Source organism: Cicer arietinum, chromosome 3 (assembly GCF_000331145.2).
Source record: "Cicer arietinum cultivar CDC Frontier isolate Library 1 chromosome 3, Cicar.CDCFrontier_v2.0, whole genome shotgun sequence".
Classification (NCBI taxonomy): domain Eukaryota; kingdom Viridiplantae; phylum Streptophyta; class Magnoliopsida; order Fabales; family Fabaceae; genus Cicer; species Cicer arietinum.
Genome location: NC_021162.2, coordinates 72,883,774 through 72,901,850, shown reverse-complemented (window position 1 = coordinate 72,901,850; position 18,077 = coordinate 72,883,774). Strand labels below are relative to the sequence as shown.

The following is an 18,077-nucleotide window of genomic DNA, read 5'->3' as shown; positions in this document are numbered from 1 at the left end:
GGGATAACATCTAATTTGTGAAGTATATAACGATTGAAACGGTGTTCATTCTTAAATTTTATTCTGCTGAAATTATTTTGTTGTGTAAGGATACCTTCCAGCATGATGTCGACGGACATCACTAACACTAGGATTTGGATTCAAATTGCCAACTCTGGCCAAGTTAACAAGCAATTGCTCCACCTCTGTATTGCAAATCTTGGTAAATTTTGATTTAAAAATAATACTATTGTGATGAGCTAAGCCCATTACCAATAATTAAGAAATAGAAAAACCCCTTCTAATTATAAACCAAAAAAGGAACCCCGTCTAATTAGCCAACAGATTTGAAAATTGTAATATTACATTAACATACCAGATTTTATATTCACAAGGCTAAAACTAAAACTGGGAAATTTCATAAACTAGCTACATGAAGTCATGAACAGTCTGTGAAGATGCTCTGATCTTCTAATAATTTTAAAGGATTGGAAGAATTGCTGCAAACCCATCATGACAAATGCATAAATTGAGACTGGCCAATTTTAATTTGGATCAGCGTCCAACTATTGGCAGCTTTTAAATTAAAATAAGTTTATGTTTCTTTACTTGTAAAAATGTCATTAATAATTAAGCTTACAAGCGTTGAAAAAAAAACGAGTATGTGAGTAAATCGTAAAGCAAAAACTAATTTCAAAATATCAAAAGAGTTATTTAGAAAAACATATAGTTATTATAAGATTCTTTTATATTTTTTCAGAAACCTTCTTGGATGGGTCAAAATAATATAATGGTAATTACTAAAATAATTTTCTTTTCTGATACAAAAAAAAGGTGTATAGAAGATAGATGTATCATTCATTCTTCAAACATCGTGATGTACTACTCTAATACTCTACAAGTACAAGCTTTGAGCTTACAATGGTATTTACAAATTCTCTACCAAAAAGAGAACAGCTCGTGGCAGTACCTTTGCCATCAGATTCAACCTTTTTTGGGTATCCAACCTTTCACTAAACATATTTTGTTAAAAAGGAATTCATCAAAGGATAAACGCACAATTACATCCATAAATTTGGGAAAATAACAATGCTCAGTAGCAGTTTTCAGTAATTTCCAACAGGTGTCATATCACAAATTCTGTGCTTATGGCTCTTGCTATGAAAATTGTAGGCAACGAGTACCTAAATACAAGTTCTTTCATCCAGGAATAGCAATTCGTACAACTTTCCTCACATCCATGCCGCTTGACAAACTACATTCTGAAAAAATCTTAAAATGTTGTTGCTACAAATATAAGATAGCAGATGAGGGTCCCCATTTGATCATCTACTAATAAGAAGAGCATAAAAAGATATAATCAGAACTCTCATGGCAGATATGAAATTACGCAGTGCAGTACGAATGAAGAATGCAGCTAATGTGGGATCTATGCAAATGCTTAACTCTCTCTGCCATTTACCAATAGGAAATAGGAAAGAATAAGTAATGAACATTAATTGAACAAGTATAGTATTAGGTAATTCCGTACAAAACAGCATCCTAGATTGACGAGGTTAGCGATTGCCCTCTGGTTGTTGAGTGCTGGCATTGTAACTTTCATAGCCTCCAGTTGATGGTTGAGTGTTGGGATTGTAACTTTCATAGCCTCCGGTTGATGGTGCTGATGAATTGGCTGGATACATTGCTGATGAAACCATGGGGGGAGCACCATTGGAGGATGGTGCTGCACTGTTTTCAGGAACCATCGGTGGAGGAGCTAGTGTTGGGGGCCTGGGTAGGGTATTTGCTTGACCAGGTACTGAGGGAACACCTGGTGGAGGTATATTTGGTGGTATGCCAGGTGCAGAATAATATCCTGTGAGTTCCAATTGAAAACAGTTACACCACATGAATAAAGCAACTAGTTGTTAATGCTTGAACATAAATACAGGCACAATTTTTCTAAAGATTTTTTTGTTTGTTGGTTGTAACCCTCTAGTTCCTAGGGGAAAGAAGCACTGGTAATTTGTTGATCAGCCGAGAGGTAAGTAATGTCTGGATTGTTGAGCTCAACTACTTGGTTATTTTTCTTAAGATTTTTTTTTTCTTTCAAAAATAGTAAAGCCAAACAATCAAGTGAACAGATGGAAATTGAAATTTCCAAGAAAAGGGAATCCAATCAAACAATTTGCAGTGAACCATCAACATGATCATAATCACATTTGAGGTAAACAGAATAAAATAACAAACTATATCTACGTGTAAAATGCGGGAAGCAAATGCTTCGATGAAATGAGCTGAAAAGTGGTAGAGATGATATCTACCTTGTACAGGACCTGGCCTAGGCAAAAGAGGTCTCATCCCTGGGAATAGTGGTTGACCACCAAGAACCGATGCATTTCCAGGAATCGGCAATCTTGGCGATGGCAATATGGGAAGCGAAGGTCTTTGACCCATCATGGGATTAAAAGCCACACCGACTTGCTGAAATGCCGCAGCTTGCCCAAGATGTTCCTTGATTCTTTGATCAATTAAACTTTGGGTTTGTTGCTCTTCAAATTGCAGGTAGTAAGACCTCACATTTGCCTTAAATAATAAATAAAATAATAATAAGACATCAAAATAATAAATACAATGTAGAAAACTTATATCTTACGAAACAACAAGATTTGATAATTCATAATACCTTGTGTTTGTAACCTGCATTATGCTGCTTTCTCACAGATGGCTGAAACAAAAGAATAAAACAAAGTAATGTTACACATTAAGAAGTGTAGTAGTGGATAACAACCTTTCAAAATTAAAATTAACCCTAAAAACATCAGGTACAAGTATGAGCCAGTTAAGATATAAAAACATTAAAATAACAAGAACATTGGAATTATGAAGCAGCGAAAATGAGGATTTAGTGAATGTTTTGTGAGAGGAATGAGAAACTTACAGAATCGTGGGTCAAATATGTATCGCAGTAATCACAATAGTAACTGCAAATTGGAAAAGAAAATGAATGAGTGAAGGATTAACAAAAGAATAAAATCATGGAGTGAATAAGGGTGAAATTCGAATGAAGAAATACCGAGGCATCGCTGTTTGAATTGTATTGTGTGGATTATTCTCCTGCGATTCGAGACCTGAACTGATCGGAATTGCAACAAAACAGAGCAGAAAACCCCTTAAACACTACTAGCTACGGTGTCGTTGAAAGTTAAAACCCTAAATTATTCTTCTTTTTATTTTTTTTTACTAAATTACAATTTTGCTGCCTTAAATTATTTTAAAATTCCGATTTTAATTTGATTTTTTATAAACTTTTTTTTATTTTAGTCTATTAAGTTATACTCGAAGAGGTTAGTACTAACCAATGCATTTTTAATTTTAATTGAGGACCATTGTAAAATGATTATTACTATATCTTTGATTACAAAAAATTTCTCACTTCCCCAACTAAAAAAAATCTAATTAAGTTTTAGAACTCACATAAATTTATTAAATTAAAGTTTTTATTTGACTTAATTCATTAAATTACAATTATAAATATTATACGGTTAGTCGATTTTATTCAACTTTTTTTTTGGTTTATCTCAACATTCTCTACTTGTCTGATTGTTGCTGAGCAATTTTTAAATATCAAACGGACCTCTCCATAAAGTAATTTTAATATTTCCGATATCCATTCTTTTACAATCATAGTGTGTTAAACTTTTTTCTATATTTCTTTCTTCTTTTTCTTGATAAGTTTTAATACTTAGTCACCAAAATGTAATTTCTAACATAGGAAAATGGTTGAAGTATCTCACATTTGTAAGTTAGAGAATCAATGGTAGAATTTTGAGCATTCAAAGTTTTTAACATTTATAATTTAAGAAATCAACATAAAGAAAAAAAAAAACTCAATAGACAAATTAAAACATAAAAAAAATTAAAGATAAAAAATGTAATTAAATCTTTTAAAAATGTACAAAATTTAATATAACGATAATAAAAATAACAAAATATATTGTTTATATCAACTTAAATAGGTGTGATAAATGTCTAAAAGATATATCATTTAATTAATTTAGTCATTTATGTGTTTTTTCTTAACCATACAGTAATTAACGAAAATGGATATTGGCAATTTAGAATTCGATTAAAAAATAAATAAAATTTGATTAATAATTATTTTAGTTAAAATTTAAATTCGACGTCTTTCAAACGATTCGTCATTAAATAAAGTTTATTATTGAATTTGAATAAAATATTTTTACACTATTTATGTATATAAATTAAATTCTTTTATAAAAATTAATTAAACTATATAATTTTTTTTTTTTGTGGTGAAATTTAAACTATCTAATCCAATGAATTCAGATCCATAAAAATTATAATCCAAACACACCATCACAAAGAGACGAGCATGAGACAATTTTATGCTCAAAATATTTATTGCAGGCTTTTACTGTTTTTTCTTGTTTAGGAATGCCAACACAAGGCTATATACCATATCATTACATTGCAAACATGACAACTGTCACTGTCCTTAAACTCCACAAGATTATTTCCTAAAGTAGCAATCTCATGCATAATAATAAAAAGACCCTTTTACCATAAAATAAAAAGAGAGGTCCCAAAATTTGAGCTGGTCCAATGTTTGTGGCAAATGAAATTGCAATGGATATTTAGTTTCTCTTTTGCTTCAAAGTTGAAAGGGAATTGCCCTTTTATTCTTTTGCAAATCGATGTCTTGTTTATTTATTTTATATATTAGTGGTTTAGTAGTATCATGCGGCCAGGGAGACACTGAGAAACACCAAATGTTATATGCTTTCCTCACACTTCACTAACAAAAAGGTAAACGCTCTTTCCATAACAATTTGAACCCTTTTCATTGACCTGAAAATGATTTTAATTAAAATAAAGTAAAAATTAACTATAAACGAACTTTAGCTTAGTGTGAATGATTCTGGTTTTTCATTTACATATATTATATATATAGACTATTGTAGATATCGATATGGTAATCATTTTCTCAATTTTTTTTATAAAGAGAACTACAAAAATCTGTTCAGTGGAAAGTAATTTATATATTTTCATAAAAATGTCGTAGAAAATTTAATAAAAAATTACAATAAATTATAACTTTAGCAATTTAATGTATTTTATTTTAATTTAATATTTTTTTTCAATTTAAATAATTTTATTGTATTAATATAATTTATTTTATTATTATTATTATTATTATTTTTATTAAGTTGATCTGGAGAAAACATAAAAAGAAATTGTTAACAAAATATAATTAAATTATTAATTTATCTACAAAACAGGAGATAATTGTTAAAATAATTTAAATTTATCTACAAAATAGAAGAGAGTTGTTAAAATAATATAACTCATTATTTAGTTTGACACATATAATCAACTCCATTTATTTTCTTCAATTTAATATATTTTATTTTAATTTATTAATAATATTTTTGTTTTTAAAATATTAAAATTATTTTTATTTTATTAAATAAATAATTTTCTAATTATAAAAAAAAAAAATTAAACCAGTACATGATCACATCCAAGATGCAACTTTCTATTAAATTTATAAAAAAAAAACTCCAACATGTCACATGCCTTACTTACGTTCAACGGTTAAAATTCAAATTCAAAAAATAAGATATTTTAATATTATTTATTTGTAATGTAACAGTTTGGTAAAGAAAATATATATATTAGAATAAAAATTCGAATTTTGAGAGTAGTAAGTTGAGAAAGGGAATTAAAAATAAGGGTGGCGTGGGATTGGTGCCGTAATTACGGATGGGGTTAAGGTAAATTGATAAAAAAGTGAATGGTATTTTAGTTGTTGTCTTGATTCGTTTTGGACATTAACATGGGCAGAGATAAAAACTTAGTGAAAGGAATAAATAATAAAAATGGCAACGACCATTTGCGCTGTCTTGGCGGGAGGGACAGTCTGGCGTACTTATCTTCCTACCTCGTTTTTCTCCCTTACTACCACATTACCCTTTTTCTTCTTATTTACTTCAATACCCTTTTCTCCATTACAATTTACATTCATTCATTCAATGTAGATTTGTCTATGTTTATTTTTGTACTAATACAAACTATTTTCTTTTACGTTCGTGGATAACTTTATTGAGTAGTGATTAATTTAATTATATGATTAAATGATTTTTTAATGTTGTATAAATTAATTATTTATTCAATAAAATTAATTATATTTTTGTATATAATTAAATAGGTATTGTAGATGTTAGAAAAATGGTTATTTATTAAACAGTTTTATTATTTTGGGGTCGCTTTTATTTTTTTTTCTTCATATTATAACTATTTTCTTTTATATATTTATTTTATCAGAAAAAGACTGCTAGTAATCTTGATTTTAATATGAAGTAGACAAAATTTAGAGAAATATTATTTTAATGTAATTAAACTCAAATATTATAAACATAATTATTGTTTGATTGAATATTTTATTCTGATTTCAAATTTAGCATATATATATATATAGTTGTTGCGTGTAAATTAACGATAATATTTATTATTTTTCTATGTAGGAATATATTAAACATTTTATTTTTTATACTTAGTAATTAATACACATTAATATTTCAGCTGAATCACTTTATTTGCAAGTTTGAATTTTTTCATGTTTAAATCAAACAATGAATTTCACTTATATTTTTTTAAAATCGTAAATCTCATATTTGATTCAATCATGGGAAGATGCAATTCTCTTTACCTACCTCAACTCATTTGATAGTACAACTATACCTTTCCACTCAATACTTCATACTCCCTTCAATCTACAATAATGTAAAACAAAATACACTAAAGTCGACACTTTTTAGGCCCCACTTACTTCCTATGTTTTATGATTTCTCTTTTTACTTCAATAAATAAATACAAGAGAACGTGCATCTGATATTTTTCTTTTACAATTTCTGAAAATAGATCAGAATTTTTAAAAATGTTAAAATATTTTGTTATTTATGAAAATGCATGTTCCTCGTAGCTTGTCTTCCGTCTCCTCTCTATCACAATTCACAGTTGTTTACAAAATCAATATTTCATCACCTTGTTAGCAATTCGAAATAAATATATATTTTATGGGGAAAAAAATCTGAGTAAACAAGACCTTAATTTTCAATGTGATATAAATCGGTGCTTATCATAATAAATATCAGAATAAAACATAGAGAAAAAATCTATTCTTTGTCGAAAATGATAAAGGTTGAAAGAAGTATGTTGAGTAGGGAACGAAATATAATTTATCAGGGCGCAAAATTATTTTATTTTTATTTTTGATATATATGTATTATATAAATAATTTATTTTTAATCACTTAAATACATTTATTTTATTTTATAAAATATATGAATGTTCAGGTGACACTTACCAAACCAAATTATCACTGTTAAACAATGTAAAAAGACCGAGAGTAGATAAAATAGCCCAAGTAAAAAACGTTTGACATAAACATAGACAAATTTAAAATATTAATATAAATTTAATAACACTTTACAACCTCATATACTAGATTTATAGTTTATTCATTTTCTACCAACTTTGGCCGTAGTTATGTTAGATAATTAACAAATGATGTAACTTACATTTTAACAAACTGGACATATGTAATACCAAAAATTTATCATCCTCAATAGTGAATTTAATTTCCAATTAATTTGAAATGAAGTACTTTGATTTGTTATTATATAAAAAACACTTGCGTTTTTATAACATAGAAATAGCAGTTGACCAAAAAGAAATGTATGAATGGAAGTACCGACAAAACAATAAAGTAACATGTAATTAGTCAGTTGAGTTCGACCAACCTACCCTTCCCCACTCGTGTTGTGTCATGGAAAAGTTAATTACATTTTGATGGTTATCACAACAATTGCCCTTGTACTTTTATTTATTCTTCATCTTGTTTCCTTTAAATTCATTTTTCATTCTCAGTAACTTTCTAAGATGACCGTTAGCTACAGAGAGTTCAGGGTACCCTTTCCTACTAAAAATGGAAATACTATTGAATTCTTATTTTTTAATAAAAATAATAAGCTCAGTAATAAGAAATATAGATTCAAAATATTTAAAAGAAATTTTTATCAACGTTTCTATAGAACCATTATTTAATGAATACAATATTTTTTATTTATAACAAAAAGCATTAATTAAAACACAAAATATATCATTTTAAAATTTTAGTTTATAATCCAATAGACATATTTTTGTGTTTTAATTAATGTTTATATAAAGGCTAACTAATTTTTTTTAGTTTGTAGATAGTGTAATAAACACTGCTTGAAACTCATGCATGCAATTACGAAATGAATTTATTTTAAAAGTGATATTTCGAATGCCAAAGCTACATTGTAACGTCCTCATTTCTGTAAAAAAAAAAAAAAGAACTACTATAATTAATTTTACGGAACAAATCTTTAATGGAAAAACTATTATGGTCATAAATATGATCACCGCAAACTGACGAAACATTACTATTAGAGTGAATTTCTTCAATATTCATCTTGAATGCACTCAAATATGGTTTGATCCAAGCATAATAATTAATTTATATTTCTAGGGTTTTTCTTTTTTTTCAATTGACTTCATCCATATTCATCTTAAATGCACCTATATAAAGACATTTGATCCAAGCAAAAGAATTAACTTATATTCCTAGTGTTTTTCTTTTTTCAACTGACTCTATCAATATTCGTCCTAAATGCACTAATTTTTTTTTAAAATATATGTACCGGTACATTCAAGATGTGTATTGGATCAGTTGAAAAAAATTTAATACATACATTCTTAATGCATTATATTTTTGTTTAATAGAATTACATAAATTTAATAATACTATATTATAAAGAGAGCATACAAATACATATATTTATAGTGTTTTTCTTTTTTTTCAACTATATATATACCCTACTCATATTTTCATGGATACTTGTTAAAGTCAAACTGTATTTGCATATATGTTAAATTACAATTCCACAAAAAAATTCTAAAAGAAATTAAATAAGTCAAACTGTATTTGCATATATGTATTTTCATACTACTAACAATATATTGAAATTAAATAAGTCAAACACCTTTTATTTATACATTTAATTAATCAATGTAACTATAAAGTATAAATTTATTAAAAAAAATGATATATTAAAGCGCGTGGCTAAGAATCCACAATCCCACCATTTTACAATTAAAGTTAGTTTCACAGGTAGATTATTTAAAAAAACAAAATTTAATGGAAAAACCTTCTAAAATTACAAAAATGAACAGTTAATTAGGTTTTGGTTGCTACTTTTAGAATATTTGTTTAAAAAAAAAGAAAAGAAGAATAATTTGACAATTAGGAAGTACATTGAGGACAGCTAGGCATAGAGCACTGTGTCCACTTGTGAGTCCACTTGAGACGCAGTGGCATAGTAGTAAAAACATAGAGATAAATGTCGTGAACATAAGGTTTAAAATAATTAAAAAAAGAAATAAAATTATAACATTATGCTACGAATTGAAGATCCAAGTTTTCCTTCCATCATCATCCGCAGAGAGAAAGAGAAAGAGAAAGAGAGAGAAAGTGTATCCTTCCAATTTGCCATCAACGACCCCCAAATTACGAAACCAAATCTCACAGAGAGAGAAATTTACTACTACATACCAAGATTTGTTCAGAAGACACGAAACTTCCTGTGAGAGACATTAATGGCGGAAACGAAGGAAGAAAGTAAATCTAATGAAGAGAGTGTCAAATTGTTCGTAGGTCAAGTACCGAAACACATGACGGAAGATGAATTACTCACAATGTTCAAAGAATTTGCTTTGGTTGACGAAGTCAACATAATCAAAGACAAAGCTACTCGCGCTTCTCGAGGTTTTCTTCTTCTCTTTCAATTTTCAAATCTCGCATTCTCCGCTTTTTCTTTGAATCTCGTTTTCACTTTTCTTCCACTTGTTTTCATTATTATTATTATTATTGTTATTATTGTTCCCCTTTTTTTAAACCCTAATTTCCTGATTTTTTTTTTTGCAGGTTGTTGCTTCGTGATTTGTCCTTCTAGAGATGAAGCTGATAAGGCCGTTAATGCGTGTCACAATAAGAAAACGTTACCCGGGGTTTGTTTCGTAATTTTATTTTTGTTTTTATTCTGTTCTTACTCTTCAATGTGATCTGTTTTTATTCAATTCAATCATATGATTTGATTTGATGATTTTTTCTGTTATAAATGGCTACTAGTGACGACTACTCCTTTTATTTACTTTTAGAAATGAATGTCTTAATTGGTGGATATACCTTTTGTCTAATTTTAGCAATTTATGTTTTTGTGCTTAGTACTATATTTGGGTAACCGACTTAACTCACTCTTAATAGCTTTCAATGACTGTTTGTAATGTCTTTCCCCATCCCTTTGTGTTTCATATTTTTGCCTCTTTTTTTTCTTTTGGGTACATTATTTTATCACGTCCTTATTTTATAACTTTTCTTATTGGTCTCTATGCTTGTTATTTCGATGGAAGGGAGGAACTGTAGTTGTTATTTCGGTTAGTCTGAATCAATGTTGTTAAATGGTGGCCATGACTTAATGGCGTGGTGACATTTTTTACAACAGCCATAAACCACTATGGTTATGTTGTATTTTTGACCAACTGTCATATTTCACCATTGACAACACTAATCTGAACTAACCTGCTTGTTATCATTAATATTTAGTTCCTTTTAACATTAATATTGTTTGAAGCCTTAGTCTTGGACCCCTATTAATTTTGGGAAATAAAACAGAAATGTAAGTTAATAGAAAATATAGAAATTTATTTTATAATGTATTTGCATATTAATTATATATCTATCTACTTTATAATGACATTTTTTATGTGTTAATGAATAAATATATCTCCAATGTAACCAAAGTATCAAGTCTTTTTCTTTCAATTTCAAGGGGATTAATACTTCTTTTTTTTATGGGAAAATGCTTAATACTTGAAAGAATATTTTGGCGATGATTGATTCATATAGTAAATCTCACCTTGCAGACAAAACTTAGATGTTATTGTTGTATTTTTAAGGAAGGGGTAATTGTAATATTTGTTGTCTTAAGGGTGAAAATATAAACATTTTACTAGGATAGTTGGCATTGTGTTTCTCTCATATCTCTCGGGATCTTTTTCCTTGACATAGTATTAAAAGTTTATGTTTTTTTATATGCAAATTATTTACACACACAATGTAAAAGTCTTTTGTTTAAGGCTTTCCCTAGAACACACAAGTGTTGTTATGAATTTTATTCTTAATAACTATGTTATAATTGTTCTGGTTATGACTGGGAAACATCCTGTTTTTTGTGTCTAATTCAGGCATCTAGTCCATTGCAAGTGAAGTATGCAGACGGCGAGTTGGAAAGATTAGGTGTGATATATTTTTATTATTTAATTAAATTTTAATCAGCAACCAATTTCTTTGATTCATTCATGTGCTGGAATTCGTTTGTTATATCGAAGTCATGCCTAATCATCTCTTGTTCTTGAATCTAGAGCACAAACTCTTCATTGGCATGCTTCCAAAAAACGTTTCTGAAGTTGAAGTATCTGAACTTTTCTCCAACTACGGAACAATAAAGGATTTACAGATTTTAAGAGGTTCTCAGCAAACAAGTAAAGGTGCTGACTTTATGGCTTAATTCATTCTTTATTCTCCCCGTGATTTTCCGTTCTTAATCACAATTCACATGGCTTATTTATAGTTCTACTATATTGTAGTAGGTTGTGCATTTTTGAAATATGAAACCAAAGAACAAGCTCTTGCTGCTTTGGAGGCAATCAATGGAAAACACAAAATGGAGGTTGGTGTTTATTAAAACCGTCACCTGAAGTTTTAAATTTTAATCTGATTTTTTTTTATTTTTGATAGTAGCTGAGTTAATTGTGTAATTTAATGTATATATTTAAAAAAATTATGTGATAGTATTTTATTAATGGAGGGACGGAGACAATCATATTTTAGATTAATATATAGGGTGGAACTATATCGTCATGTGAATGATATTATTTAGCTATTTTGTGGAACTACATATAATTATATTGTGCTATAATTGCACATTATCACTGAAACTCTAACTAAGATAGAATGAGTAGACTATTTTAGATTAATAATGTGTTTTTGGTTCTTTAAGTAGTTGCAGTTTGGACCTCATTAAGCCACAAAATTCTGTTATCATAATTTACAAATATATTAATTTAGACAATGACAATTTATATAACATTTGTTTTGTCATTTTAGAGTTCAAGTGTTCCTTTAGTTGTCAAATGGGCTGATACTGAAAAGGAAAGACAAGCCCGAAGAGCTCAGAAAGCACAGTCTCAAGCTTCTAATGTGATACATGCTGATTCTCAACATCCTTCATTGTTTGGAGCCATGCCTATGGGTTATGTTCCTCCATATAATGGTTATGGTTATCAGGTTAGTTGTATTACAATAACACTAAGAACTACTTTAATTTTTACCGTGATACTGTAATTTTTTTTTAAATAAAAAATGATTCAAAATTTATTACATTTTTGTATTTATGGTTGTTAGTTTCGGTGATGAGATATATGTGTGATGACAATCATTTTCTCTAGACTCCTGCAAGTTACGGATTAATGCCGTACCGCATGCCGCCGATGCAGAATCAACCCGGTTACCATAATATGATGTCTCATATAAACCAAGGAAATGCATTGCGGCCTGATCTTGTACCTAATATGAACCCGAGAAGTTATCACGCTCCCGCAAATTATGTTGGCTCTTATCCTGCTGTGCCAGGTCTACAACATCCAATGGCATATCCTGCTGCTGGAATGATTAGTGCAAGGCCTATGAATAGTCCTCCTGGTTCTGTTTCACCTGGAAATAGCAACTCCGCTACTTCTTCAGTGTCTAGCAAAAATTCTGGTGGTCAGATTGAAGGTTATTTATATATTACATCTTACATGTAGCATAATAAAATTTTAAATATAGATACAAAGATTTTGTGCTAATTCTGTTGTATTTTCATTTAGGACCACCTGGCGCCAATCTATTTATCTATCACATACCCCAAGAATTTGGAGATCAAGAGCTTGCAAATGCTTTTCAACCATTTGGTAGAGTTTTGAGTGCTAAAGTTTTTGTTGACAAAGCAACCGGTGTCAGCAAATGTTTTGGTAAATATCTGCTGTTATTTGTAATGAATTTGATTAGATGGATTTTCCGTGGAACTTGTGTTTCATAAAGCTTCCATTTGCAGGGTTTGTAAGTTATGATTCTCCAGAAGCTGCGCAATCCGCCATTAGTATGATGAATGGATGCCAATTAGGAGGTAAGAAATTAAAGGTTCAGCATAAGAGAGACAACAAACCGGGTAAACCTTACTGATGAACAATGTAATTTTGTATAATTTAAATTGTAATTCATGACCAGTCTGATGTTAATACAATTTGTAATTTTATGTAACATGGAAGTTTATTTAGACATTGATTATTAATTTATTGATTCTTCCCTCATAATGGTTTTTGATGTATTATTTTTTAGTTTCAATCCATAGGTAAATAACTACCTAATTGATTGATTGGCATGCTGATCAACGGAAATTTGAACTATGTTGGGTTTTTAAACGTAGTTGAAAGGAAGTGAACATTTAATCATGTTTAGATTTCATTCTACCTCTGTAGCAAGTAAATATTCATTTGCATTTTTTTTTTGCACGAGAGCAAAACAAATAGATAAAAGAAAGAAGGAAATACAACATAATATATAATTAATATCGACGATGTATGTTAAAAGATCTTGCAATTAATTAGAAAAAACAAACTTGTGTCTTGTGCCAAACACAAGATATTTTTATCATGATTTATTGATCATTTTTTATAAATATTTAAAATAGACATAACCGATACATACTTTTTTTCTGCTAATGGAAATAAAGTTATATAATTAAATAGAAAAATATTGTCAATGATATAGCGAAAAAGATTCAAACTAAACTACAATGTTGAAAGAAAAAAAAAATAACAATATAAAAGTAACTGAAATTCATTTTTTTGTAAGATATTTGACAAAAGCCCGAAAAATAAAATATTGTATCTAATATTGTTTTTTGTTGTAGAAAAAATTTAGACATAACAATTATTATTATTTTTTATTTATGAAATTAGACATGACAATTATAATATGCCAACATACAAATATAATCTATCACATATATACTAAGTGTTAAAACTTAGATACACGATACTTAAATATAATAGTTAGAATTTATTATCACTTTGTATTTCTCACATCTATAATATTTATAATCAAGGTATATATGACTCTAAAATATAAAAATCATATTTAATACTTAAAAAGTAATTGAAGAGAAGCATTCTCATAAATCATAACAAATTAGTGGTTGTAAAAAAACCTTTAACATACATCTCACTAAAAAATTATTTTTTCTAAGAAAAAAAAAATTAACTGCATTACAAACTTTGAACTCAACTAATTCGTAAAATTGAGAAACAAATTGTATTTATAAATAAGTTTGTTAACAAACCGATTTTTTAAAAGTAAAACGGAACATGAAATGAACTTTGAACCAAATATATTTAATGGAGTAATGTTTAAAAATTGTACAAAATGATAATGATGATGCTGGTGCTTTGAAGATTGGAGGTTTACATGAGCCATTTGTGAAACAAGTTGGATCTGATGAAATTAGTATCATGGTTTTGGGTTTCTGATGCATTTTGAGGGTAAAAATAGGTGTTTTTTTAGTGAAATCGAGGGAGGGTTTTTTGGTGGGTTGGAAAATGAGTGTTGTTTTTGGTCTATGTCATGAAGTTTGTTCTAGACGTGTTGAAGTTCTTTTGTTTGTGTGAGATTGGAATTTAGTTTTGTAAAAAAAAATTAAATAACAAGTTAGCAGTAAATTGCATTGAATCTATTAAACAAGATAGATTATAATTTCTTTTTCGTATGATGATTGAATTTTTTGGGTATTTGCTCAATGGATTTTGTGAATTTTTTCATATGGACTTTCTGGGTGTATAAAATTGAACCATGGTATTACTCGACTTCCTTTATTGAATATTTAATGTTGTGCAATGCTTAGTAATTTTCGTTGTTTACAAAGTTGTAGTAAATCATTACTTTTACTTACAAAACTTGTGTTTATACACTAAGGAACAAAAATATATTAATAAACTATATGGGGTTGATGCTGTCGTGTTTGTTAAATTCCTAAATGGAAACTTCAAAAAACAGTTTGGTTGTGTTAATAGAGGAGTTGTTCGGTTTGGTTCAATGCATATCGTAATGATTTAGTTCTATTCAAATTTAAATGGTTAAATTAAATCAGTTTAGTTCCGTTCAAATATAAAAACTAATAAATTGATTTATGAATCAGTTCGATCCAATTCATTCTAAATTAGAACTAGCTCAATTCATACTAAATTAAAATTATACTAAATTATAATCAGTTCAATTTGTTTTTTCCAAATTGACAGCCAATTTGATTCACTTCTGAATTTGTTTTGGTTTTGAACCAAACTATGCACATCCCTGAAATAACCAATTGATTTATTTAATATTGAAAAATTGATTATTATTTTAAGTCAAATATTGATATATTAATTTTTGTTTTTTATCCTTTCATTAATTATTATTCATAATTTTGAAGTTTTTTAAATTAAATGTAATTTTTTATTTTAGATTAAATTAAATCTTATAAGAAATATCTAATGAAATTCTTTTTGAAAATTTTTATTTATCTTTTGACTGATTTGAGATTGACCGAGTCTTTTTCCTATTTGGAATTTATGAAAAGAAAAATGTTTAGACTCTATATAAATTAAAATAACAAATTTTACATAAATTAAGAATAATTTTATCTTCGTTTAATTTTTTTATGTACTTAAAATACAAATTATATTTTTACTGCTACCTCTTCTTTTCATTTAATTTTGTTTCCAAATTTGTTATTTTGAATAATATTTTAAGAATAATAACATTAAATATAATATAGTTAATTAATTATTTTTATAAATATAAATATTTTTTTCTTATATTTTTATCCAACCACACATTGGATATTTTTTTAGAGAATTATGTAAAGAGAGGAAATAATTATTACTCTCCTTTATCTATAATAATTGTTACATTTAATAATTTCACACATATTAAAAAATAATAATAAATAAAAGAAATAAAAATGATTTTATTTAACTACTCTTATTATTTATAATTTATTGATGTATTTAGTTAGAATTCAAGTGTGATTGATTAGTCTCATATTATTTATAAATAAAAAAAATATTGAATATATAAAATATGTGATCAATATGTCTAGAAATTTTGAGTGAAAATGTGATGTCAATTATAAAAGTCTCTTAAATATAAATGTTTGGACCATTGATGCTCCTCACACTCCAAAGACTCCCCGACAATAATCAATGGGAGTCTAACGATGAATGCCAAATATTTTATTTTATAATATAACAAAATAAGAGTGCATTTTTTTAAAGTTAAATATATTTTTAGTCCCTACAAAATAATACTTCGATTTTGTAGGAACTAATAATTTTAACAATTTTTATAAAAAAAAACTTTTTAAAATAAAAATTAAAAGTAATTAAAAATATTTTAATGGACTAAAACATTCACAGTTTTTTTTTTATAGAGATTAAAAATTAAAATTTTATAAAAACTATTTTTGTTTTACTCATTTCTTAATTATAAAATTATATTATCTGTTTATTAAGGTTCAATTTTTAAAATTAAAACATAACATTCAAAATATTTAAAATCACTGTGTAGATTATTTTGTAAAGTTAAATTTTTATATATTATATTAGTTTTGTTCAATTATATTATTTTACCTTATTTTTATAATCTTAATATTAATATATAAAATATACTCCGTACATTTCTCATAAATTTAACCCATCATCAATCTTCGAATTTAATGAATGTATCGGTTACTTTTGCAGCCAAGTATGAAACAAATATAAGTAATAATTAATACTCCATACATTAATTTGTCGTAAACCATTATGCAAGCAAGGCAACATATATAGTTAAAGATGAAGAGTGAAAATATTATGCCATCTCTCTCCCTCTCTCTCACTCTTGGTTTAGTTTTTCTACGTTGAACCGTTTCCTCACCAAAACTGGTAGAACACTGAAAATATTGGTCAAAAGTGAGCATAGATTTTTCATAGTTGGCTGCCATATGTATGCTATGCAGCCCATAACGTGTATTAGCATTCCCATTACCAAAACATGGAATTAACGTGTATATCACAATGACAACAATATAAGCCTACATTCAAACTTAAGGTTGGAAAATGTCACTAACAACTTACCATTTGGGTTTTCTCTTAATTGTTACTTTTCATTTTTCAAGCTCCAACTAACAGTACTTAATTCTTTAATGGTTTATTTATTTTTCGAGAAGACAAGAAAAATATAATGTAAAACAATTATCCAAACCACAAGATCTATCATATAATACCAAAATTTTACATCAATACAACCAACTAAAATGCGAGTGATTGAAAATAACAAATACCAAAAGCAACCCACACCCATACACTCGAACTAATATTGAACTTCAATACATAATTAAAAATTATTTTAGACAAGACATATAAATGAATTTAAGTACTATTGATTCAAATCATGAATAAGATCAATCGATTTAGATTTGAGTTACCACAAAAAATAAAATTGCCTGCCAAACTATTTATATACATGTAAATCAAATCATCTAAGCTTTTTGGTGCAGTTCTTTAATTGTTTATTTAGATACACAAAAAATAAAAGGATAAAAATATGCAGAAACAAATAAAGAGAAGATAATCTTTTTTATAAAAAACAATGAGATAAACTTCACACAAACACATAGTATCAAGGAGATAAAATTTCGTACTAGTGTAAATTTCTCTCTCCATTTCTTTTTATTTTATAATAAATTGAAGACCAGAAGAAAAATATTATATTTAAATAACTAATATATGTTTGTAAAGTCGCGGTGTACTTCATATTAATTTTTATATTTTTGTCTAATTTTAAAGAATTAAACGGTAAATTTACACTTAATATAGAGAATATAGAGAATATA

The 18,077-nt window shown here is 27.5% G+C and overlaps 2 protein-coding genes across 4 annotated transcripts; one reads left to right on the top strand and one right to left on the bottom strand.

Moving 5' to 3' along the window:
* Positions 1–1,108: 1,108 nt before the first annotated feature.
* LOC101495426 (U1 small nuclear ribonucleoprotein C) lies at positions 1,109–3,177 on the bottom strand. 2 transcript variants are annotated; one of them, XM_004494260.4, is made up of 6 exons: positions 3,038–3,177; positions 2,903–2,945; positions 2,648–2,689; positions 2,286–2,547; positions 1,511–1,837; positions 1,109–1,308 (listed from the first exon to the last, which is right to left on the bottom strand). In XM_004494260.4, exons 1-5 carry the CDS (start codon positions 3,043–3,045, stop codon positions 1,536–1,538), a joined length of 657 nt encoding a protein of 218 aa, XP_004494317.1. In that variant the 5' UTR covers positions 3,046–3,177; the 3' UTR covers positions 1,109–1,308; positions 1,511–1,535. The 2 variants fall into 2 exon arrangements, with proteins under 2 accessions (XP_004494317.1, XP_004494316.1); XM_004494259.4 differs by lacking the exon at positions 1,109–1,308 and having other exon boundaries at positions 1,385–1,837.
* A 6,283-nt stretch (positions 3,178–9,460) lies between these two features.
* Positions 9,461–13,464, top strand: LOC101494886 (RNA-binding protein BRN1). Of its 2 annotated transcripts, none has more exons than XM_004494258.4 (9): positions 9,461–9,835; positions 9,995–10,077; positions 11,314–11,365; positions 11,491–11,616; positions 11,719–11,798; positions 12,236–12,415; positions 12,577–12,904; positions 12,997–13,140; positions 13,224–13,464. In XM_004494258.4, the coding sequence occupies exons 1-9, from the start codon at positions 9,667–9,669 to the stop codon at positions 13,349–13,351; spliced, it is 1,290 nt and encodes a 429-aa protein (XP_004494315.1). In that variant the 5' UTR covers positions 9,461–9,666; the 3' UTR covers positions 13,352–13,464. The 2 variants fall into 2 exon arrangements, with proteins under 2 accessions (XP_004494315.1, XP_004494314.1); XM_004494257.3 differs by having other exon boundaries at positions 9,465–9,835; positions 11,716–11,798.
* Positions 13,465–18,077: the final 4,613 nt, after the last annotated feature.